Raw genomic sequence first — 24,901 nt, 5'->3', positions numbered from 1 at the left:
AATAGCCTATCTATCAATTATACAAGTTTTTGTATATTTATATTTAATAAAATTTCAACAAAGTTCCCGCAAATGAAAAAAAAAGAAAGAAATATATTAATAGTACCCGTTTACGTATGCAAAAATATATAATATAATATACTTGTACAATATATTATGGAAATGATAAAGAAAGAAGCGAAAGGCTTTCTTTTTCACTACTAATAATACTAGCTTCCTTATTTTCTAGTGTGTATAAGGAACGACCGACTGGAAATGTAAAAAATGAATATAAGAAACGTATGAAAGAAACAATGAATCACTGTTTTCATGATGAAGTAATTGCCTTAGTTTGTTGATGTTTTTGCTTTTGTGTTTGTTCACCATTGATAATATATTTCATCAATTGACTCATTGAATCTCCATTCCGTATTCTAAAATCTACAATTCTTAATAAATGATATCCAGCGGTCAACCCTAGGACACCATTAACGGAGGCCAATAATAAATTCCTTGGTTTAATAACGAATGACCAACGAGTCCAAATTAAAGCGGTAGCTAATAATGATAAATTTTGAGCTCCTGAAACTTTCTCTACAGGTCTATTTATATCACTTAGACCTGCGATCACCAGGCCCCATTTCAAAGTAGGAGCCCAGAAATGGACAGTCTTAGGACCTGTTTGACTTTGCCAGAACCGTCTGAACGCGGAATTTATAGTGGTAGTAGACATTATTGTATTTTTCAGTTGAGAAACGTATTTGTGATTTCTTTCGTAACGATGGAATTGAAAAAAAAATTTAGTTTGGTCGAAAAGATTGTGTGTTGTATTATGTTGTGATACGGTATGTTCTGTTATACTTATATCACTTTGGGTATTATTCTTTTTCAGATAGATAAGCGAATACGCAACTGAATAGATATGAAATGAATGGATGAATAGTTAGTCCTTGATGAATTGAGTCAAGTGAATAATGGTCAGAACACCCTAACGTGAAATATAGTTGGTGATCTTCTTTATTATATAAGAAATAGCATAGCAGTTCTCGAGTAAAATTTTTCAGTCATGCAGATCTCGCGTCCAAGATGTGGGCGAAGCCTGTGGGGGGAGGGGTAGAGAAGCAACCGGTGACAAAATGACTAATACCGTGATATAAGCCCTAATATTATGGGTGTTTACATAAATGAGGGCTGATAGAAACAAACCTAACTGGTCAGATCACTTTCAACGGTCAAACCCTGAAAAAATTTCCAGAAAATGTAAATAAAAATATTGTTAATGGTTGAGATCTCAGTCATATAGGGGAATCTACAATTATATTCAAAAATATATATCAATGAATAATTAGATCAACAACACAAGAAGGTAGGTGAGATAACCATATATTAGTATAATATCTACATTCTACAAAGGCAAAACCATACAACATATTATAATTCTAGGTTGCCATTTTCTCGCAGGAAAACAAGAAAAAAAAGTAGCCAGTTTATTTGTATCGATCGATCATCTACTTGCTTACCATAAAAGATAACCATTAGCTATACCAAAGGACAATAAACAGATAGAACAACCGATACACAGTGCTAAGATGACTACCTATATGAAACTTGTTAAAGGAGCCACCAAGATCAAGCTGGCGCCTCCAAAACTAAAATACATAGAACCCATACTTCTAGGTTCAGCTGATCCAAACGATTTCCGTGAAATAATAAGAGCCCTAGAGGCAAGAATCTCTGATAGTGCATGGACAATCGCTTATAAATCGGTTATCATGGTTCATTTACTAATCAGAGAAGGTGACAAGAACGTAACACTGGACTATTTATCCAATGATTTAGATTTCTTTACATTGTCTTCTAGCATATCGAATAATTCTACAGCTGAAACAAGGTATCTTACTAGATATGCCAACTATTTGAAAATTAGATGCCAAGAATTTGGGAAGACTAACAAAGATTATGTAAGAGAGGGTTATTCAAATTTGAAATTATCAACAGATCCATCTCCAAGAGATTTACAAAAAGCTCTACAACATGTAGAATCATTAGAAGTACAAATTTCTAGTTTATTAAAATTGAAGTATTCACAAATGGATTTGAATAATGAATTATTATTATTCTCATTCAAATTATTGGTACAAGATCTCCTTGCATTATACAATGCATTAAATGAGGGGATCATTACACTTTTAGAGACCTTTTTCGAATTATCTCATCGTAATGCTGAAAAAACATTGGATCTATATAAGACTTTTGTCAACCTAACTGAACATGTAGTCAAATATTTGAAATCAGGAAAATCAATAGGAATGAAAATACCTGTAATAAAACATATTACCACCAAATTAATTAGATCCTTAGAAGAACATTTATTAGAAGATGAAAGAACACATAATACATTTAGTCAAAGTTCCACAAGCATTGGTAACGGTACACCTGATGCTACAATCGATAATAATAATAATAATAATAACTCTAAAGCAAGCGAGTCAAGTGCTCAGGTAAGATTAGACCAAATTAGAGAACAGAAGAGAATTTTACAAGAACAATTAAATAATCAACAAGTTTTAATCTCCCCTGTTTCACCAACTTCTACTACCAATACTTATAATCCTTTCTCAATAGATTCTGTGACACTAGATCAATCACAATCACATATCCAAGCCCAAATTCCAATCGTTCAATCTCAAACACAGATCGCTCAAGCTACAAGTAATCCATTTATGTTCGTACCTCAACAAACTACATCTACAACTGCATTCCAACAAACTGCCCCAAATGTATCTTCTCAAGGTCCCCAACAACAGCCAGCATACCAACCCCAAACATCTGCACCTGTGCCTGCACCTGCACATGCACAACAACAAGGATTACAACATATCAATACTTTTTCTGCTTCTAATCAAAATCAAATAGTACAGCTCCATCACCCTTTCCAAACATATGAAACGACACATGCTTTCCCATCTGCACAACAACAAATTCCTGACGGATACATTAATAGTACCTATAACCAACACACGACTGGTAATATTCAAAACAATAATAATGTGCAACCGCAAACAAACAATAATAATATATCGTTGAATGGTGAAAAAATCTTACATCCACAGGCAACTGGATCCAAAAATCCATTCTCAATGGATAATATAACGAAGAATATAGAACAACGTGAACAAATTAACCCATTCTCAACGACAAATTTCGAAGAATCGGATAATAATCAATTTCAACCCACTCAAATATCTTCTCAGATAAACTCACAATTACCAGCTAGTTCATCGTCTATCAACAATATTAATAACCCATTCTCTGTTTCATCACCACAACTACAATCACATTCAATGAACTTAGCACAAACTACATACGATATACAATCACAAATGCCTCCACAAATGCAATCTCATCAACTAATACAGCATACCCAAACAGCACCTTCCATACCAATTCAACAACACGGCACTGGATTCATGACAAATTCGAATAATAATAATAATAACAACAATAATAATGTCGCAACGATACCTCAAAATAACATGACAACAGATCAACCACCACAGCAACAATTGCCTCAACAAATTCAGCAACTAAATACGGAATATAATCCATTTGGAATGCAAAATCAAACGGCCTACCAACCTCAAATGCAGTCTCAAATGCAACCTCAACCACAACCGCAAATGCAACAATACAATCAGTATGCTAATAATTTCAACCAACAACAAACTCCAAACTTAATTGACATTTAAAGGAGGTGTAAATACCCTTATGAGATATCATTATATATAATCTCATATTGCAATGGAGGATTCTAAAAGTAAAAATGATGTATAAATAAGTAAATAAATAAATAAGTAAAGAAAACAATACTGTAGCATACATATATAATATTTCTATAGAATCACATTCTCACGTTTGTGAATATGAACACTAGATGAAACAACTTTATTGGTCGAAGGTAATACCGTTGACTGTTTCTACTTCTGTGAATTCCCCCGGACATCAACCATATGCAATGAAATCCCAAGACTCTTTCTAGCTACAAACTTTGTACGTACAAATAAAGATATAAACCTCTATAAAATAGGCCTTCGATTGCGCTGCCAAATAAACGACCATTGAAAACGATGAATCACTAATAGTAAAGTATCCATCCAAGTAAAGTACCGTATACTTATTCACCACTTTCAATTACAAAATTTCGTTCAAAGAAAAACAGGAGGAATTGACAAATGCCAGCTAACATATTTCCACCATATGCTACATTATTAAATGCCATGGATTCAATTAATAACCCTACAGAATTGATACCCCACAACTGATTTTACAACTATTACCAGGAATAATAATAGTAGTAGTAATAATACTGATAATTTTCTTCATGTTACGCCTCTCTCTCTCGATAGAACTGCTATTGAACCGGATATTAGATTCGATGTAACTGTAAATGAAACAGATTTATTGGAATATATATACGTTATATATAGGACTCTTTGGGCAAATACTAAAAAGGGATGAGTGGTTATAACTTGTAAAAGTGTAAGTAACATTGCTACACATATTTCTCCCAATTTTTTAACTAATCAAATGTACAGTTGTGGTTCCTTTCTATCAAGGCGACCCTAGTGAGGATTCTCAAAAGAAAGAGAATCTTCACTTAATTGAACTAAAATAAGAAGACATCAAGTCACTGAAGAAATTAACTGAGGTTCTAGATGAATCCAAAATGAATTCTAGGATAGAACTAACGAAAATATTATCAGACGTTAAAGATTCAGAACGTTTCGCTAAAAGTCAACAATATCAATCTGAAATACAACAATTGAATCGATGTCAGAGTATCATGTTGCATCGTTAGTTAAATTAGAAAAAGAACTATCAAGGCTAACATTGTCTGATAACGATATCTCTACTGAAGAAAAAACTAATAAGAAGGAAAACGAAATTACTACAACTGATTTGAAAAGTACTCTAAAGAATACAGTACAACTCTCCAGAACCAACTCTACTATTGTCAAACAATAACTCAAGAGGTAAGTTATATGATATCAAGACAACTAATGGAAAGAAAAAAATACAATTTATTACTAAGATCCACATACTAAATTAAGCGAAAAACTAGAAGAATTAAACAATTTCCCAAAATGGTGTGATAATTTATCAAGTTTCTCTAATCCATGGGACTTAGATAATATCACAAAAGGTGAATCATCACAGAAATTGAAGAGATGGTATTAAGGAAAGTTATACAAGAGTCATTACCAATAAATATTGTCAATAACAATAACGATAATAACGACTTTATCAATAATTCTTTTGAAGGTCGTCATCATCAAAAGCAGGGTATCAATGCTGATAATAATAGTGATATTTGATTACTTCCGACTTCATCGTCGTCAACACATGCATATATGTATATATATATGTATAAACTGAATGCACAAAGGGTCATCAATTGCAATATAATAATATTCATTATCATCATCATCATCTTCTTCTTCTTCAGTGACAGCAAATGATAAAATAAAAATAACCCCGCGTCAATTTGTTAAACTCCGAAACGGGTATATAGCCATGGGGTTATAAACGTAAAGATATACAATATATAAAAATAAAATAGATGTAGATGCTTGTCCCTAGTTGGTCTACATGAGTTAAAGATCAGTAAGAATTCCCTATAATACCACTTGCCATGTCATCATCTGCATGCCAAACAAACTTAGTTTCCAAATTTATATCAAAACATGATAATAATCTCCAAAATTCAGTATCACCACTATCACCATCGTACACAGGACGTAGCAAGGTACCGAAGTTCAACGATAACGTAGCTGATAAGAAACTGAATTCCTTCTTGTTGAATTCCAACACAAACAACTTTATTCGAAATGGCTTCCCTGAACAACTACCTCATCATACAAAACCTTCTTATTTCCACGAATTACATGATTCGCAAGAATCAAAGGGTCGTTGTTTAGATGATGCCCCAGAATGGATCTCTGAGTTTTCTAACTTGGAACTAAGAAAGAAGGACGAACAGAACTCAGGAAGATTTATACCGTCTAAGGAGGATACACCGATAAGTCACATTGATATACCCAATCTCCAGGGAAATATTGGTAATAATATCATACGCTTGAACCATGGATCTTTTCCTTTGAATCATACCTTTCCATTTAAGAATTATTCCCTTTCCACCTATGAAGTTCAAAAATACAGAAGCTACAATGAGAATGAAAATGAGGCACCTGAATTTTTAAATGAACAGTTTAATATTATAGAAGAGGAGGAACAAAAGGAAGATAGTATGAACACTGGATTTCCAAATAAGAATATTTCAACTGAACAAGAAGAATTCAAAAATATTGCTAAAGACATATATGATTTTGTTGAAAATAAAGAAAATAAAAATGTGTCTGATAAGATTAGAGGTTCGAAATTTATGAGCATGATTTCACTGGTAAATGATGGTGATGTTACTATCAATGTCCAAGAAAGGGAACTTTTTTCTTTAAAAGATGGGGATACTTTAGGTAATAAGTTCCAACATATAGATAGTGACCGGCTAAATTAGGTGATATTTAACTACTCTGTAATTATATTCTTATATATATGTATTTCATTAAAATTCATTCAATGCTCTTTTCTCATTTCGTTCTATAAAATAATGCATGGTGTAAAAAAGATCATTGAAGTGTTTCCATTTCTACAATATTTTTATCGTTATCTGGATCATTATTCTGTTCGGAAGACGACGTACTACTTTCTGAAAAATCTGCTGCGGTGTCTATGAATTTTAGTCGGTTACTATTTTGCTGTTGCTGCTGCTGTTGTTGTTGTTTCTTTATAGTATTAAACTCTTTAATACCATCTGGTTTCTTCTCACGAACCTTCTTTCTTCCCTTTTGTGCATTTCTCCGTCGAAGAGTTTCTGACATTGAATCCTCATTTTCAATTTCAACCCCCAGTATGCCCGTTTTAACATCATTAACAAAACTCCAAAGTGATGAAGTAACAGATCTATTAGTATTTGTTTCGGGTTTGCTGTTAGGTGGAGACTTATTATCCATTGAAGTGCGGCCATTTGATCTTGCGATTTCTTCTGCATCATCGTCCCAATTCAATGATTTTTCTAGTTCCTGTTGAATTATTTGATCGAATTGATTAAATAGAGCCAATGGTTTATTCCACATGGAAGTTGATTGTGAGTTTACATTTGTATCTGCAGTTGTCTTCAAATTTGACTGAGGACTAGTATTAGTATTCCTCGCTTCTATCATAGTTGTATTGCCACTTCTTCTAGGTGTGGATGAATTATCATCTAAATATTCACCTTGGCCTGTTGAATTGGGATCTCCTAACTTAACGGACAAAAAATGTCGTGATACTTGTTCTTTCAAAGATTTTAGTTCTATGGAATGCTGCTTATATAGTTTTTCATTAAGTTGTAATTGTTTTTGTAAATCTTCAATTTTTTGTTTACTTTCCAGTAACTCTTGCTCCTTATTAGCTAAATTTGTTAATAACGAGGCTATATCATTTTGCTTAGATAGTTCATTAGCAGTAATTAACTGTGTACTATTTGTTCTTGAATGCAGATTTTCTGTACTAATTCCAAGCGGAACATGATTTTGAAGCTTTGTGGTCGAAGAAGATGAGGATTTCACTGCTTTAGTAAATTGATAAATATCAACATCTAGACTGTCTTCCGGTGTCGATGGTGATATAACCATTGGTTGAATCAGTGACCTTCTCTTTGGCATCATACTGGATCGAGGATTTGAATTCGGCCTTGATATTACGTTTATGGATTTCGTAGAGGTGGGATTCTTTTCAGTATGAATGTAAACGTCTGGAGTCCTTAATGATCTATGAAAATCATTAAATTCTGCAGTCTCTTCAGCTACATCATAGATATCATTAAAGTTCTTCAATGGATGATCTTCTTCACATTCTTCTCTCGTTGGAGTTGTTTGCAGTAAGGAGACAGTTGGTTGATGTCGTTTCGACCTTTTATCACTATTAGAATCATCATATGACTTTACCTCTTCCAGCAAATTATTCACATTATCATTTGTGTTTCTATAACTGTTTCTTGTACTAGTATCAACATGTATTGCTTTATCTGTTTCCTCAACAAACTCGTCAAAACTATTGTTCATTCTTAGAGAAAATAGGGTCTCTCAAAAAGGGCAAAATAAAGAAAAATTCTTATTCCTGGAAATAATTTGTGATAGAAAACTTAAGTTCAAGTAAGGTAGTACTTACTGCGTTCTGAAATAGGTTTCCTGATAGAGAACACCTTTAAGCTTACAGGGACCTTATAATTTATTTTTGCTTGAAACAGCGCGGTGAATTTAAAGGACAAAAATGACCAGGACTATGTTGTGAAGTTTCATATTGGTTTTCAATGTTGTTAGAAAAGAAGCTTACTACCTACTAAACTTTGAGATTTAGTTCAGTTAGAATATGTGGAATCACTGGTTATACCCCCCAAAATATTCCTTGCAGTATATATTAGGAAGATGGTTAGAAGCATTTCCTATGTACAAAAGGGAAAATTTTAATTTTATTAAGTTGAATCTACGACGGGCCGCTTTTCCATGATCTATATAGACGTATCAATTGAAGATAATAATAGTAATAGCTATTTGAAAAGGAATATGGTTTGCTAAAAAAAGCATCTTTAGCGACAAGTAGCACCTTGGAATATTCGCCCAAGGACGTGACAATTTTCTGGGATAAGATATTTCCAAAAAACAAAAACACAACATCGGGCATACCGGCTAGGGCGTGACACTCAGTAGCAGGCTATTTATTGGTTTAGAAATATAGCTTCCGATTCCATTGAAGCTATTTTTTTATGGGACGGAAGGCGAACAGTTCATAATTAAGTACCGAAGTTTTGGAAAGGAGAAGGGGAATGAGAAGATGAACATGAAGAGGAATGAAAGGAAACAGGAATAAAACCTTGATTATTATTATTATTATTATTATTATAATCAAATTTGTTACTATTATTGTTGATCGCACCATAGGTATATACATCTGTGAAAGAAGATGTGCGGATTAATGATGTTTGGAAAGTCATCTCATTGAGCAAACTTTGTTCTTGTTCTTCTAAGTTATCCGAAGATAGCAGAATATTACCACAGAATACTTCAATATTCTCACTTGCTTTTTCGAATTGTAAATATTGGATATCATTTGGGGCCAGACAGGGTTTTTTGTATTCAGTACTTTGATGTCTATCCCATACTTCTTGTTTTCTCTTTTTATCGATCTTTTCTTTGTTTTTTCCTTCAATTTCCTTCTTGAATTCTTCAAATTGATCATTTGTAATATGTTCGATTACTTTAGAATCTTTGGATGACTGGTGGCCATTGTTAGTTTGATTTTCGATGCATTTGTTGAACCCCCATAAATTTTGAATCTTTCTTGGGATAGAGTATCGAATGCAAAAATCTGTGATAGATACTATCTCTTTATTCTGATCCGTGGTGCTTGTAACTTCCATTATAAACCAAATGGAAAAACAATGTCTTTTGTCTCTTGTTACCCCCCTAGATAAACCCCATAAATGGTCCCGGTGGCAAATGAAGTATATTTATTTTGGATGTGAGGGAGGAGGATGAGTAAATAATACCCAAATAGCCGCCGAGGTTGTATTTCTCCCCTTGCTCTGTGTCTCCATGTTCACGTGATTGGAATTTCTTTGTTATATAAGGAAAATAAAATAAAATAATCCACGGCTGAAATTGAACAGCCGTACGTACAGGACAAACCCCTTGTTAAACAGGACCCCTTGGTAGATCTTGTAATTTAGACTATATATAGTGTACTTCAAGGATTATATTGAGTAGGTTGCTGTAATGGTTCGATTTTTTTCAACATTAGTAAAGAAAGAACCCATTATAAATTATAACCCCACTTAATTAGCACAACAAAATGAAATTGGATCCAAAAGTTTACTCAGAAGCTACTAAAGCGGCAAAAACGCCACAATTCAAATATCTAATGTTAGGATCAGTATGTGCAGCAATATTACCAACGAGTATATATATGCAGCAACGAAATTCTGCAAAAGAAAAACAAAAAGCACAAGAACAACTACTCATGGAAAAAAAACCTGAAAGAAGGGATTCTTTGGCATCAATGGACCCGTTACTAGATGACTTCGACTCATTTGGAACTGTTTCTGCAATATTATAATAAAGATATCCTTCTTCCAGTCTAAGGATATTCATAATTATTACATATATCTATCTATATATATTCATAAAAAACATCTAAGCATGTAACTTTAAATCTACCATAGTATTCCATAAACTCTAGGAAGAAGCATCTTTTCCACGGAAAACAAATAAATTCCCCTTAATGTCGGTCGGACTTGCTTTTCGGTGGAAAAATTATTCTTCTCCTCTTGCTCTATTATTGTAGTGTAAGAGTTCTTCCCATGGGTTAGTCTCTGTACCTGGCACTTTAACCATCCTCTTCTCCAGAATCAAAATAGTAACTGCTTATGTATGTATCGTATGTACGTATAGAAGACAAGGTACGGCTGTGTCAACAGTAAACAATAAGGTTTCTTGCTAGATACAAAACTTCCCCTCAACCTCATTTATCGGATAGTAATGACCTAATTTAACAAGTTATATAAGTTAGCAGCAGCCCTGTTGAAGAGACCATCAATGTAGAAATCTTGTTTTTGTACACCTAAAATGCCACAAATACAGTACAAAAAATACAATCAATACAATACACCTTCTTAATCAGTTGCTCTTTAGTACCATAAACATACCATATAGAAGCCAACAAATACCACCCTCAACAACGATGTTAAATAATAGCAAACCAAGCAGCAGTCCAAAACTCAAATATTTTACGGTAGGTATAGCATGCGGATCAATCATACCTATATATTTTATGACTAAAGAAGAAAAATTAAAGAATGGAATCTTACCATATGACTCTAGTCAGGACAAAAATGGTTACCAACTTAGATCTGCCGATATTATCTGTTCTTCAACTGACACAGAAAACGCATTTGCAATGTTTTCATCAATTTTATAGCTATTCCTCCCAACCTTTGCATACATATATATATATATTCATCTTCTGCATATAACAAAAAAAAATTTGAAAATTAGTGTCATTTACATCACATTAAGCTATTATAATCTATCATCTATGTAAGTTGTTTAGAAAAATCATGCTCTTTATCATCATAATCAACATCTAAGGTTAAATATCATATTAACACACCAATCCCAATCAACAATTAACACATTCTTATTTGAGAGTTCTTCATCAGCATTCATTATTTTCTTCAACTTCTTCGCTTGAAGTGGTTTCGTTGCTACTATAACATAGTTTGGACAATCAATAAATTTACCATCATTTAACCTTATTCTTTTCTTCGTCGTCTTCCTTTTCTTTCCTGTATTGTTACCTTCGTCATTGGTATTGTCATATTTATTTTCTACGATATCACTAATTCCGAATTTCTTATGATTTATAACGTTAGTATGTTTTATTCCATGGCATTTCAAAATAGAAGATATAATTTCTGTACCACCTATTAAATCATTCATTAAATTTATTGTAACAATACCAGCTCTTTCAAATAATTTGGTAGGTTGTCTTGTCTTCTTCTCTATCAAGGAATTATCGAATTCTTTTAACTTATAATCATTTAAAGTGATTCCTTGGAAAAAGTCATTATTCCCTATATGAATGTTTTTTAGAATATCATCAATAAACGTTGATAATAGTATATTCTTCAAGGGATGAAAGCTAAAACTTTTTAAAAATTTGGCAGTTCTCATCTTCTTAGGTGCAATAACTGTATTAAAGTTTATATCTGATGTTATTTCAGGATACAATCGAATGCCAAACTGATTCAATATTTCTAAATCTAATATACCAATATCTTCATGACAACCTGTACTAATTGCATTAATGGAAAATTGAAGCACATTCTCTCTTTCACCATCTCTCCGAAGCTTCGATACAATTTCTTTAGCTAATTTTTCGTTTTGCTTTTTCTCTTCAAGAATTGCAATTTCAGCAGGTAATAAATTCCCAATTCTCTTCTTTTTCGAATTTTTTTCAAACTCATTCAATGATTCAATACTTTCATGTAATCTCTTTTCCGCTTTAGCTCTTGCTGCTCTTCTACCAGAGCCTCCGCTACTATCGGTAGATGCAACTATACTAGTATCAAATGATCTGGACCTGTTACTTTCGATAGCAGTAGGCGTCTTAAGCTTAGAAGAATGTCTACTAATATTTGGCGTTGTCGTTATTGCATTTGTTCGCAGTAATTGGTCCTTATCATTGTCTTCTTGAGATAGTCCGTCAAATAAATGTGAATAATCTTGTTTTAATACAATCTCATTAGATTTTAGAGTTCTTGTATTTTCGGCTTCTTTAGCAGCGTGTACATTAATATTTAATTTGGTCTCTTCCTCAATATCTTGTGCTGTGCACTGCACAGGGGTGGGTTCCTTTTGTTGTTGAATCACTTCATTCACGCCATTTTTGGCTTCTTTGATGTTATCAAATAAAGCTTTTTCATACTTATGTTGTGTACTACTTTTGTCTTCATCATCATTATTCTTTCGTATCTCTTCCTTTAAATAGTTCGCAGAAGTTTCAATGCTGCGCTTTCCCTTATTACTTAATTCCTTTGAAGCAACCATTTCATCTTTCAATTGATTATCAATCACATCTCCTCTCGATATCCCTTCAAAGCTCGTAAGCAGTTTCTTATTTGCCTCTGTAGCAGTAATAGAAACAGATATGCTCTTGATTGGCGGTGACAATATAGTATCTATATAATCTTCATTATCATCATCATTTTTTATTGGAGTCATGTCTCCATTATTGGAATTCATAATATCATCTGCTTTTAATGCTTGTAAGTCCTCTAGTTGTTTCAACTTATAATTATACTGACCTAAAGTCAAAAGTATATCATCTTCATCGATTTTAAAATCTTGAAATTCTGATGAGTTAGGATCTTGTTTAATCCCTGTCTTATAGGTCCTTTCTAACCATAAATGGTTTATAACCTGGCACCGATCTTTCCATTTTTTGGCCTGAAAGAATTTTTTGCCTACGGGCATTCTTGAAACTAAATGTGTGTTTCTTTTGGATAATTCAGTGGTACTAATACCACCCAACATCTCAGTCAGTCTTTGAATATATGATCTTTGACGACCAAAATAATTTGTATATGTTAGAATCAATTCACTACTTTTAAATATTTTTTTCTTAAAGGGTTCAAACAAAAGATTGGTATTTGGTGGAACAAATTCACAAATGGACCACATGTGGAAAAACCAAATCAAATTACCTAATTCAACATTCCCCTTCGATAATGATAATTCATAATCTTTCGTACCAATCTTGTCACCTATATAACAATTCCCATCACAAGTCTCAATATCTGATTCTTCAATATAGCGTACTATTGAACCACCGCAATTTTTAATCAATTGCAAGAAAAAGCTATAAGTGTTTTTATTCATTGATAGATTCATAGCAAGAATGAATCGCTTATTCTTCAGGAATTGGTATTTAATGGAATCAGAAAATACTACATCATCTAACACAAACCTCCATATATCATCCAAATGTTCAGAGTTGTTCTGGTCTTCTGTAATTAAATGCGGAGATTCATCAATATATTTACGTTCTTTGAAGCATTGAACTAACCATGTCGGATAAACAGACTTAATTATAGTATTATTTTGTCCCTTTTCCTTAATGGCTATGATTGCTGGATCATCGATAGCAATTGCAATTAAATGAGTTGTCTTATTGTTTATTACATGCGTGATGGTACCACCCAATGAATTAATTAATTCTGAATAGAAAATATATTCTGAAAATTTCATTGAGTAAGTTGAAATACAAATTTGGAAGTTTCTAAAGAAATGATTTGGATTCGGTGAAAATAAAGAAGTCCTCAAGTGTCTCCTTGTGGAAATGCAAGCAGTGACCCATTTTGGTGTCACTATAGGGACTAAAAAATCAAATTCTGCTATCTTATAAAACCTAAAATTTGATGTATTTGAAATTATAAAGTGAATGTTTTTCGAACCAAATGTTTTAATATACCATTTTTTCAGATCCTTTGATGATGTCAACTCATTCGTAGTTGATTCATCTTTCGTGTCATGTATGAGACAAGAATTGCATCCATTATCCTCTAATAAAGTAACTACTTTTGTGGTTTCATTAATGTCATCATTCTCAGTGGCAATAACTAGAAAGTTTAAATTCTCGAACAATTTGGATTTTATCGAAGTTGTTATTCCTTGGTCCATCGACTAATATATTTTGATGTGTTTTGTCGTTTCTGCACTTGATAGTACTTCTGTTAGTCGAGTGTCGTATTTCTCCAAACAACTTAAGCTGCCGCCAGAATAATTCCAAAGTTTTTTGTTTTGTTTTGATATAGTTCAGTTGTGTAAATATTAAAAGTTTGGCAACAAGTTGAACTATAAAATTGCTTCACGCGTTCTGAGGGAAACAAGACGCGTAAAAAAGAAGGCCACCTCGGCGGCTAAAAACTTTCCTATTTCGGTTATAAATGTAAATAAAAGGATTATTGATATGATTCCATTAGATAATCGTTATAAAAATGTCGATACTCTGGATCATGATTTCCTTTTATCTCTGAAGATGGTAGTTGCTTTCAGAAAACATCTTAGAAATAAGTGTTGAATAATGGAGATCGTTAACATTTTCAAGGCGGAAGTACCCATTAGTTCAGAACGGAACTTTTGTAGATTTGTTGTACAAATTGAAACATCTCATGTACATGACACAATCGAAAGAATGGAAACCTTTAAAAGCCCCAATGTAGAGACCGGTATTACCAACTATTTAATGGATGAAATTGAAAATATTCTAGATTTAATACGTGAAGATAGAAAAAATATTTGGAGATGAAAACCTTTATGGTACAATCTTTTTAAGTTTTCTAAATTGAAATTATCCTCTTCTGGTTTTAGGGAGAAGATGATTCAATTTGTTGTCTCTAAGATGCCTTTGTCTAGATTCGTAGTCTCGGTTTTGCAATGGAACGATGAGAATAAAATTTATAGTTACTTTAAAACTAATAATTTATTACGCACGTTCAAGTACAATATTGCGAATGGTCTAAACGCTCCTTTATCGGAAAGTGATGAAGATATAGTGGACTCATTGACGAAAACAACTATTATGACACTCTTAGAAGAAGCTGGTATAACTAAAGAAAATGATATCGAACGTGTACTTTCCACAAATAAAGATCTTGCTACGTTAGTTATAACCCTTTGAGCTCCAATATAGTAAAAAATGTTTTGATATTTTAGTAATAGTAAATTTTGCTACGCATTATGTTGAGTCTATAAATTTTCTATAAAGGAATATATCATTATATTAGTTTTAATATATATATTTATATTGTTTTTTTGCAGTGGGTATCTTTATATGCCGAATTTTATTATTAGTTTTTCTTGTTGTTATTCTTCATCAGAATCAATATTGTTGTTATTAGGAGTAGCAAAATTCAACTTGGTTGGATTTGTTTTATTCAATAAAAACTTAGATTTATGGTCAGCTAATTTCTGTGAACATGGTGATAGTAGTCTATCTGTAGGTGATGCAAATTTGTTTCTTAATTGTAATGCTTTGTTTCTATCCTGTATAGCGGACGCCATAGTTTTCTTCTTGAAGATCGATCTACGCAATGAAGCCGAAGTTGGTTTTTGCGTGGCTTTCACGTTTTTCGTTGATACAATTGTCGTTACTTTTAGTTTATCACCACTACTTGGTGTCTCAATCTTTTTTGGTATACTTACTGCTGTTGTCATTGTATTTTGATTTCTTCTTCTTTCTTTTTAGTTAATGGTTATTTTTTTCAACAAATTAGTTTAAAGATGATGATTTATGCTGTTTAGAAATATGGTTTCTTATTGAAGTAAAATAAAATAGGAAAAAAAAATTATATGTTAATGAATATTTAAATATTGATGTTTCTTTCTAAAAGAAGAAGAGTGATCAAGTAATCAATTGTTGATAAAGTAAATGGGATGCTCCTCCTAACTAAGTGATAACTTAATTCAACCAAAAACACTTTAAAAAGTTATTTTCAAGTTCAAGATTTGAAAACGATTCAGTTATTATATACAATCCACATATAGTTCAGAAAGTGAAAAATTTCTCAGGAATAGAAAGCACAGTGTTTCAGTATGCAACAAGACACAAACTGCGTTAGTTGGCCCAAGTTGGTTCTCAATCATCCCATTAGGTGCGAATGGAATCAACTGAAAGTAATAGGTTAGCCTGGGAAACCTAACAGTATGTTTTTACTACGTTCTTGTGTCAATTTGTTACGTTAACGTAGCTTTGTTAACGGTTGGATATATCCTAAAAGGGAAAATCAATCGAACATAGAAAATCCAGGGTTGGGTGTTCCGTTTGCATTTAACCCAAATAGGAAGGCTGATTGATATTTCCCACTTGAGTATTGAAGATTTTTAGGGGAATATTAAGGATTCTTAATACTTTATTAGGGTTTTTCTTTTTAACCCTAATATATCTTGTAGGTGATCTTGAAATTTTTAACCCTATATTTTCTTATATGTTTCTTAGCTATATGGAACTGAAGCCCATCAAGCTATATTTGAGTGGCACGATTAATAAATAAAATGCATTATGTGATGGTGCCTTTTTTTGGTTAAAAACAGTGATAATTTGGACTAATAACAATTCATATTACACACATATATCCAATTAACTTACTATATAATGTATGATCATTTGAAATTATGAATTTTTTTAGAGTTTGGAATGTTTTGCTGCTGATACTTCTCAGTCAATTCCAGTTTGCTTCATGTCAAAACGATTGGGCAGTTTTGTCCAATCAACAAAAAATTGCACTAAGATCGCAAAGAGATATAATGTCAAATGTGACAATTGATCAACTACCTATAATAGGTGGCGATCTGCGACATGTCTTATTCCATGAAAATTTTATTGATCCAAATATTACTGAAAATGATAACACCACAAATACACGATATTTGACCACTTTTATAGATCTGCTATCAACAGGTATGCAGGGGTTTATTATTGATATAGAACAGAAGAATAATTCATGGGTAATCTCTAATACATCTCTTCCCTTTGGGACCTTTCTGAACACATTACAAATTTTTATTCATACAACGAATAATAATTTAGTTGCCAATATGCTGGTAATGTTTTTAAGACTACCGAACGGCACCATAATTCAATCAACTGATGCACTCCAAAGGTATCCCCAATTAAACCTTACATACTTATTTGATCAAACTATTCAAAGTTCTAGCATATATACCCCGTTAGATCTTGCTACTGATAGATCTGGAGGTAATGCTTGGGATACTCATGGTCGATCAATGGAGGACGGGTGGCCAACATTCGGGACATTTATTTATAGTCATCGTAAAAGAATGATAATAATTGAGTTGACGGATATCTTGAAAAGTACAGATCTCCCTTATTCCTTTAATCGAACCATATTACATTACGATACTAAAAATTCAACTTTCGAATGTCCAAATACGGAATCTGCTCTCAATGATATATCAACTCTTCATTGGAGATTTTTAAATTCTGTTTTTACGCCTAATGATATAGGAGAATATGTTTCATGCGGAATTTCACCGATTATATCAAATAATTATTCAAATTCTACAATACGCAATATAGCGAAATTATTCCAAAGTACAATTTGGTCATGGGGTCCAAACCAACCTATATATACAAGGATAGAACATGGTACAGTCACAAAAAATGATACTTTACAGGCTTACAATTGTGCTCTGTTGAAATATTACTCCACCAATGATTCTATAACTTGGGAAGTCGCAAATTGTTATCGAAATGAAAGAGGGCTATGTAGATATAAAGATAGATCATTTATATGGCACGTTACCGAGGATGAGGACACATATTTCGAATTTGATAACTTCAAAGGTTCTAAATGTCCTGATGATTATACATTCTCATTACCTAGGACACCATTAGAAGAAAGAGCATTATTATTATACCTTAAGAACAGAACGATAAATGATATTGACATATGGATTGATATCAATTCCGTGTCGGTAAGTAATTGTTGGGTTAATGGAGGCCCATACGCTACCTGTCCCTATCAAAAGGCCGTTTCGACAAGAAATTTCGTGAAGATGTTGACTCCACCGTCTGTAATTTCTTTTGCTCTATTGGCTCTTGTTTTTTACTTGAGTATATTACCTCTACCAATACACGATAATAGAAAGAATTGGAGGAGAATAAGTAATAAGGTATCTAAATCAGAGGCAGAGGGTGTACCGTCATGATGCGTGTATACATGCTGAACATATACTACGCTTTAATGACACAACAGGGCGATAGTTCATAGACTGATACCTTTGCAAAAGGAGTGATATCGCTCGACAACATATAACCTTATGTACCTTTTATAAACATGTTTATTATCCTAGAATATAGGGCATTTAGTATTTAATGAATATTATTCAGTATTTATATTAGATATTATTAACCTATAATATCAGCTTTATGATGCATGTTGCTATGAATTCAATGTTGGATTCGCATATTTAAGGACTTTACGTGTTAATCTCCTTCTTTTGAATAGGGAGTCATATAAGAATTCTCCTTCAATCTCCATTTCTAGTCCCTTTTCTGCAGCCCAGCTTGCCACATGATGATCAACCTCCCAAGGGTAGTTTTTATCAAATTCCCAATTCTTTGGAGGTAGAACTTCGTCTAATTGTAAGACACCTGGAGGCGGTTGTTGAGCTTTCCTATATGGATCTGATGTATCAAAAACAGTATTAGAAAATTTCAAAAACCTCCAATAACGTGGGATAATTCCTTGCTGGTATATTTCAAATAATTCTACAGTTCTTATTTCAGGCTTTTCATCCAGAACGATATCATAATTCTTCTCTGAAGACAAAGTGGGCTCCTCTACATCACTTTCAGGATTTTCTTTTGAGTTTTCAAGGATTTTTCGAAGTTTTGGATGCATTAGAATAAGAGTAACCCACGCCAATGCACTTATCACAAAGGACCAGTTTATATATGGAGAGATTAACTTCAAAGTCAGAAAGAGTAAACCAAATTTTAAAAACACCTTAGTCGACCTATATTCATCTCTGAAGCCGGTAACTTCCGTGTTAAAATGTGTAATTGAATCATTCAATTCCACAAGTCCAGTTGTCATATCTTGTAAGTCCCTTAAGTTGACTATGACTTTCGCACTTCCTGATAAGTCCTCGTTGGGATTATGTAATATCTCTGCATCATGATCTTCATTAGCTATCGAAGCTACATGTTGATTTTCAGAAGTTGGTATTGGAATGGCAGTACTTGGGCCTCCATTAAAGATTTCATATAATAATGATCTCCCGTATTTTTTTCTTGTTGGATAAACGTCTCTTTTTAATGGGTGTCTAAACGAATACGCAGCTATTATAGTTCCATACATCACTTCGAACAATGGTAGTAAAATCAGATACATAGGATTATAGCATATTAAAGTAAACAAGATTAACATGGTGATCGTTCCAGACGGGTTTCTCCACGTAAGTAATCGTATGAATGAATCTCGGAATTCCAAGAGGGAGTCCATTTTCCCACCTAATTTTTTAAAATTTCCTGCTAACACTGCCGCTGAAACAGGCGGTTCTCTTGGTTTTGCAATTTCATGGAAATGCTCTCTCTCAGGTAGATAAGTAGGAGTTAATCGGGTAATAAGTCTGTCCAAAAATATTTCTAAAAAATGATCTTTTGTTTCTGACGGCAATTCTTTCACAGAAGCTGTTTTACCATCCAGTCCATCTATCAGTTCATCGCTAGCATTTGTATCTGCTAAAGTTAAGTCATTATTCTCTAATAAATCCTCCCGTTCAGGTCTTATTTTTTCGATTGATGCATTTACCAATGAACCAGCCACCATATGAAATATGTCTTTGCTTGACATTGGACCGGCTGCCTTAGTTGATGAAGATGGTGGTTGTAAACCTGAGAGCGATTCTTCCATGACTAATAGCGAATCCAAAACCCGGTCATACTGTTTACTGAGGTACGATTTTACTCCGCCTTTCTTCAATGAGGAAGACGAACTCATTACTCTTATCTTTCAAAAGCGTACAGATCCAATTGAGATAAAGTGCTTGTAACCATTCTTATCTGTCTGTATCTGCCTCTGTACAACTGCAGCTGTGCAGGATAATCTTGAATAATGTTTTGTTCCCCAAATTGTATTTCATTTCCAGATATTCATCTTTAAATTCCGGAATTTATAACCCTATACATTCTAGCTGTATGATAGAGGGTAAACAGCATAATCCCTATACAGGGTCCGCTCTACCCTGCGTAAGCCCTGACGCGTAAACTTCTCCAGATTTAATTATTTGCCAATTCTCCCGCGGTTTCCTTCGAGAAAAAATGTACGTGCGTGCGCACTTACATAAACCCTTGTTTTGGCGACTGTTTCCTAAAATGGATTTTCCAAACAAAAGCGGGAAAAACTTTTTCGTGCTCTGCAGGAAATTCTCTGTACTTCCGCTAACATTGTATATTGTAGACTGCGAGATCTGGAATTTTATCCTAAATAAAACATTGAAATATTTCAACGATATTTGACCAGCATATTTTCCCAGAGGATAATCATATTTCCTGATTAATCAAGCTTGATTCTTTTCTTACTTATTAAATTATCTTGCGTTTTATATGTTTAAGGAATTCAGTTGTTTATATACAACTCCTAATCAGGTTTGCCATAATCTTTATTGATCGCAATTTCTCGAGGGTAAAGATACAATAAACGTACATTATTCACTTATAACCTAAACTTCAAAAACATAATTCCAAACAAAAATACTCACAACCCGCTTTAGCCCACCAATATGATACAAATGAGAAGTGTAGATCAAAATTCTCTTAGACCAAGGACTACCGCCGGTAGTTTCCAATATTTATATAAGAGAGCTGATAGTGATTCAAGTTCCTCTTCAAAAACCTCTAGTAGCAAATCTACAAAATGTACCGGTACTAAGGCACAATGTGAAAAACCAAGTATGAATTCACATTCTACAAGTGTGACTGTTGGTGTCGCAGTAGCAGTCCCAGTCGCGGTTGTGATTATTGCATTAGCTGCAATTTTAATCGTCGTATACAAAAGAAGCAAAAGAGAAGCTCAAGAAGATAACGACCCTGATTTCGATGGTGATGGAGAATATTTACCAAATGTTCATCCGTACGCAACACAACCACAATATTATCCTACAAATGATCCTCAATTTGCTACTAGAAACCAAAATACCTATCCGCCACAGCAACAGCAGCAACCGCCTATTGAAAATCCATTTTCTAATATGCAAAGAGTAGACTCGTCATGGGCTGTCGAACCATTTCAGTTACCTAATACCGATGATACAAACTCATTGAGAGAGTTCGCCAAACAAGTTCAAAATGATAAACTTGGCGGATATCATTTGGCATCAAGAAATGGAAGTCGGGTAGAGCTTTCCCAACAATCATCTAGTGTTTCTATACCGACTATCAAAGATACCATTAAATTTGCTGCAACCGACGACTCAAGATTCGAAACCAACAATAACGGGTATTCAAATTCTCAAAGAACAGGAACGATTGATTTTGAGAGTAGTTCTAATGGAAGTCCAAATACTTTCTTAGATGAGAAACTGGTGAAAAATTCAACAGTTTCAATTCCAACTGATGAGTTACCATTAAATACTACACAAAATGCGATTCAAAATACATTGGAACCATATAACGATGCCTTTGAATTTGAAAATAATCGTGAAGATGATGCTGATGAGAACAATGAGGATGATTATACTATTCCTCTCTCTAGTTCAGAGGAAGAAGATATTAAAAGAATGAAAAGTATTTACCAAGTATATCTAGACAGGAATGGAACAACTTATCAAAAGGCGGGCAAGATGAACGAATCTGATACACCTTTAGAAACTGCAACCAAAAATACAAATTTACCGATGGAACAAACAACTTATCCTACAGAAGTTGTGGAAGATGTGAGCAACCAATATGGAAATCTAGACTTCCAAAGCAATCATGAAAATAAAAATACCGATACTTCTGCTACATTAGCCGTTCCTACGTCAAAGACAAGAGCGGCATCTTCTATATATTCTGAAGCACCCTTTCAACTGAGCGCACAACAGCACTATCAACCACAACAAAGTTATCAACAACCACAGCAACAATATCCACAATATTTGCAACCCTTACAGCAAGTTCCTCCTCAACCATATTTACAATACCCACCCCAAGCATATAATCCACAAAATCAATATTATCAATCACAACAACAATTCAATCATCCTCAAACATTAGAAACCATTGGTGAATTGCCAACACCTACTGGACTGATGAATTCCGCATCATCGCATTCCTTAACATCTTTTAGAAACCCAAGTAAACAGCAGATACAATTACAAACAGCAAGACTTAATGGTACTGCCTTGAATCCTGTCGACCACCCAGAAATGTTCTACACCTCTACTCCAGACGCTTACAACAATGGCCAAGGAAATGGATATGCAGGTACCGATGCTTCAATCCAAACGAATATGAAAAAGGAAACATCGACGGCTCCATTACCTTTCCAACTTAGACAGAGTATCGTTATGACAAATCCGCACGATTTGCAAGCTGTTCCAACCCACAAACCAGCAGGCTCATTTAGAAATATTAATGCTGCTAATAATTCCAGAAATAACAGTTTGACTTCACAAACTAATCCATACTACCAGCAACAACAAAGACAGTTCAATTCTCGTGTAAGTGGTATATTAGAAGAAACAGATACAGTTCAACCACCACGTATGGGTGCTATACTTCCGCACAGTGGTTCTCAAGAAGATTTAAGAAGACAACTTGGGTCCTCGGACAATTATAATGTCACATAATTGCCGGACCACCATGAAAGGAACATCAAAAGACTATAAAGGGTATATACATTCATATTAAAAATTATTTCTATTTGGCACATATATGTTATATATTAATTATTTTTATTTAAATTGGGAATAAATGAATTATCTCAAACTATTATCGTATTTTACAGCCTAAAAATAATTACATATCTGGCATAACCTATAACAAGTAGCAAACGTATTGTGCTTATGCGAAGTCAAAATCATCAATTTGGTTCCTGTATCTCAACAGAGTTTTCTTAATCTTAGAGTTATCGGTCCATGTAACATAATCTTCCATGTTTCTAGTCACAAGATAGGCAGGATCATTTATCAAATTTGGTCCTACACGTACATGCCCTTGTTCGATGAATTTGACAGCATCTTGAATAGTTTCAGCCATTTTCAGTCTATGTAAAATAACGGGTAATCTTCTCCTACAAATTGCACTGACAGTGACTTTATTCTCTAGATCGGATATCTTCGATTTGGTAGATAATATGCCCATATTATATAACTTTTCCAATAGTAGTTGTTCATGCTTACTTCTAAATGGATCTGTTGGTGGTAGTAGCGATAACTTGTGAGCCAAACGACGTATATCACCACATATTCTGTTGTATTTATGATAATCTTCTCTGTTCTGGATGTGATATGTTCTCATCACCTGGGTATCTCTATGGCCCTGGTCTTGTTTCCAATCAAGGAAATCAACCTTTCTTAGTAACTTCTGTTCATGATGCTTCAGTTTTCTAACCATTTCGTCTTAACTATTTTCCTCGATGACTTTGCTGCTCTATTTACAAAAGCCAAGATCTTCTTTTTTCTATGATGAAACCAAAATATCAATAGTTATCTTAAGCGATGAGCTTAAATTTTTCATTTTATCTTTTTCCGGATTTTTTTGTTAAAAGAATATCGCCAAAAACGGCAAAGGTTTTAGAAATGGACAACCTTTAAAGGATTTCTTGTTTGTTCAGTTTAAGGTTATGCAAGGTACTACTATACCAAAAACAAGTTCTTTTCCGTAAATTTTTGGCCCCAGTTAATAGTTCAGAGGCAAAACCACATCGGGTTTAGTAAAATCATACTAAATGAAAGGTATAGGACGAAGATTTTTCTCAGTTAATCATTTCTTGAGATCGCATATAGGTGCAAGCCCGTTATATACGACCCCTGAAACAAAGATCACCCTGGGTATGCTAACCGCGCCAAAAGTCATAAGGAAAGGAAAACGATCACTTAAGTTATCTCAATACGTTTCAATTGATGGTCCAAAGGGAAGTTTAAGACTAGAAATTCCAGACTTTGTTGATATTGTACCTGAAAAGACGGAATCAGAATCAAGTTCTAAGTATTTTGTTACTGTGAAGAATCCATCCGACGTTATGCAAAAATCCATGTGGGGTACGGTACGATCACATATCAATAATAATATTACAGGAGTTAATGAAGGTCATATGTCCATATTAAAATTCGTCGGTACTGGTTACAGAGCATCAATAGAAAAGACTGATAACGGCGGAAATTTTGTTAATGTTAAAGTCGGTGCGTCCATCAAGCAAGGATTAGACGTACCAGATGGTATCAGGGTTGAAACACCTGTTCCTACGTTATTGATCATTGAAGGATGTGATAAACAACAAGTTTCCCAATTCGCTGCTAAAATTAGAAAATTTCATCCGCCAGAGCCTTATAAGGGTAAAGGTATTTATGTTAATGATGAAACAGTGAAGTTGAAGAATAAAAAAATTAAATGATCAACATGCATAGAACGATACAATATAACTTGTAAATATAATAACATAATAAAATTATATACCAAAAACGATTATATTCCATTACAACATACCCATATATAACTTACCTCACGTTTATATCTGAAAACTGAATATAACTTCTGC

The 24,901-nt window shown here is 33.5% G+C and overlaps 13 protein-coding genes across 13 annotated transcripts; 6 read left to right on the top strand and 7 right to left on the bottom strand.

Annotated features, from left to right (window-relative positions):
- Positions 1 to 307: 307 nt before the first annotated feature.
- Positions 308 to 712, bottom strand: MPC2 (mitochondrial pyruvate carrier; the record flags this gene model as incomplete). The annotated part of the gene is made up of 1 exon (XM_003669184.1): positions 308 to 712. The coding sequence occupies one exon, from the start codon at positions 710 to 712 to the stop codon at positions 308 to 310; it is 405 nt and encodes a 134-aa protein (XP_003669232.1).
- Positions 713 to 1,568: 856 nt separating this feature from the next.
- YAP1801 (Yap1801p) lies at positions 1,569 to 3,728 on the top strand (the record flags this gene model as incomplete). The annotated part of the gene is made up of 1 exon (XM_003669183.1): positions 1,569 to 3,728. The coding sequence occupies one exon, from the start codon at positions 1,569 to 1,571 to the stop codon at positions 3,726 to 3,728; it is 2,160 nt and encodes a 719-aa protein (XP_003669231.1).
- A 1,943-nt stretch (positions 3,729 to 5,671) lies between these two features.
- Positions 5,672 to 6,553, top strand: PEX18 (Pex18p; the record flags this gene model as incomplete). The annotated part of the gene is made up of 1 exon (XM_003669182.1): positions 5,672 to 6,553. One exon carries the CDS (start codon positions 5,672 to 5,674, stop codon positions 6,551 to 6,553), a length of 882 nt encoding a protein of 293 aa, XP_003669230.1.
- Positions 6,554 to 6,665: 112 nt separating this feature from the next.
- Positions 6,666 to 8,141, bottom strand: TDA11 (Tda11p; the record flags this gene model as incomplete). Its single annotated transcript, XM_003669181.1, has 1 exon — positions 6,666 to 8,141. The coding sequence occupies one exon, from the start codon at positions 8,139 to 8,141 to the stop codon at positions 6,666 to 6,668; it is 1,476 nt and encodes a 491-aa protein (XP_003669229.1).
- Positions 8,142 to 8,869: 728 nt separating this feature from the next.
- NDAI0C03250 (uncharacterized protein) lies at positions 8,870 to 9,496 on the bottom strand (the record flags this gene model as incomplete). Its single annotated transcript, XM_003669180.1, has 1 exon — positions 8,870 to 9,496. The coding sequence occupies one exon, from the start codon at positions 9,494 to 9,496 to the stop codon at positions 8,870 to 8,872; it is 627 nt and encodes a 208-aa protein (XP_003669228.1).
- Positions 9,497 to 9,927: 431 nt separating this feature from the next.
- Positions 9,928 to 10,191, top strand: SPG1 (Spg1p; the record flags this gene model as incomplete). The annotated part of the gene is made up of 1 exon (XM_003669179.1): positions 9,928 to 10,191. The coding sequence occupies one exon, from the start codon at positions 9,928 to 9,930 to the stop codon at positions 10,189 to 10,191; it is 264 nt and encodes an 87-aa protein (XP_003669227.1).
- A 1,019-nt stretch (positions 10,192 to 11,210) lies between these two features.
- Positions 11,211 to 14,315, bottom strand: RTT107 (Rtt107p; the record flags this gene model as incomplete). The annotated part of the gene is made up of 1 exon (XM_003669178.1): positions 11,211 to 14,315. The coding sequence occupies one exon, from the start codon at positions 14,313 to 14,315 to the stop codon at positions 11,211 to 11,213; it is 3,105 nt and encodes a 1,034-aa protein (XP_003669226.1).
- Positions 14,316 to 15,500: 1,185 nt separating this feature from the next.
- SPO12 (Spo12p) lies at positions 15,501 to 15,851 on the bottom strand (the record flags this gene model as incomplete). The annotated part of the gene is made up of 1 exon (XM_003669177.1): positions 15,501 to 15,851. One exon carries the CDS (start codon positions 15,849 to 15,851, stop codon positions 15,501 to 15,503), a length of 351 nt encoding a protein of 116 aa, XP_003669225.1.
- Positions 15,852 to 16,808: 957 nt separating this feature from the next.
- On the top strand, positions 16,809 to 18,365 carry MTC6 (Mtc6p; the record flags this gene model as incomplete). Its single annotated transcript, XM_003669176.1, has 1 exon — positions 16,809 to 18,365. The coding sequence occupies one exon, from the start codon at positions 16,809 to 16,811 to the stop codon at positions 18,363 to 18,365; it is 1,557 nt and encodes a 518-aa protein (XP_003669224.1).
- A 233-nt stretch (positions 18,366 to 18,598) lies between these two features.
- On the bottom strand, positions 18,599 to 20,161 carry PEX28 (Pex28p; the record flags this gene model as incomplete). The annotated part of the gene is made up of 1 exon (XM_003669175.1): positions 18,599 to 20,161. The coding sequence occupies one exon, from the start codon at positions 20,159 to 20,161 to the stop codon at positions 18,599 to 18,601; it is 1,563 nt and encodes a 520-aa protein (XP_003669223.1).
- Positions 20,162 to 20,942: 781 nt separating this feature from the next.
- SKG6 (Skg6p) lies at positions 20,943 to 22,991 on the top strand (the record flags this gene model as incomplete). Its single annotated transcript, XM_003669174.1, has 1 exon — positions 20,943 to 22,991. The coding sequence occupies one exon, from the start codon at positions 20,943 to 20,945 to the stop codon at positions 22,989 to 22,991; it is 2,049 nt and encodes a 682-aa protein (XP_003669222.1).
- Positions 22,992 to 23,205: 214 nt separating this feature from the next.
- Positions 23,206 to 23,757, bottom strand: IMP3 (snoRNA-binding rRNA-processing protein IMP3; the record flags this gene model as incomplete). Its single annotated transcript, XM_003669173.1, has 1 exon — positions 23,206 to 23,757. The coding sequence occupies one exon, from the start codon at positions 23,755 to 23,757 to the stop codon at positions 23,206 to 23,208; it is 552 nt and encodes a 183-aa protein (XP_003669221.1).
- A 334-nt stretch (positions 23,758 to 24,091) lies between these two features.
- MRPL6 (mitochondrial 54S ribosomal protein uL6m) lies at positions 24,092 to 24,757 on the top strand (the record flags this gene model as incomplete). Its single annotated transcript, XM_003669172.1, has 1 exon — positions 24,092 to 24,757. One exon carries the CDS (start codon positions 24,092 to 24,094, stop codon positions 24,755 to 24,757), a length of 666 nt encoding a protein of 221 aa, XP_003669220.1.
- Positions 24,758 to 24,901: the final 144 nt, after the last annotated feature.

Source organism: Naumovozyma dairenensis, chromosome 3 (assembly GCF_000227115.2).
Source record: "Naumovozyma dairenensis CBS 421 chromosome 3, complete genome".
Classification (NCBI taxonomy): Eukaryota; Fungi; Ascomycota; class Saccharomycetes; order Saccharomycetales; family Saccharomycetaceae; genus Naumovozyma; species Naumovozyma dairenensis.
Note: the sequence above shows the minus strand (reverse complement) of the source record. Positions and strands in the feature narration are given on the sequence as shown.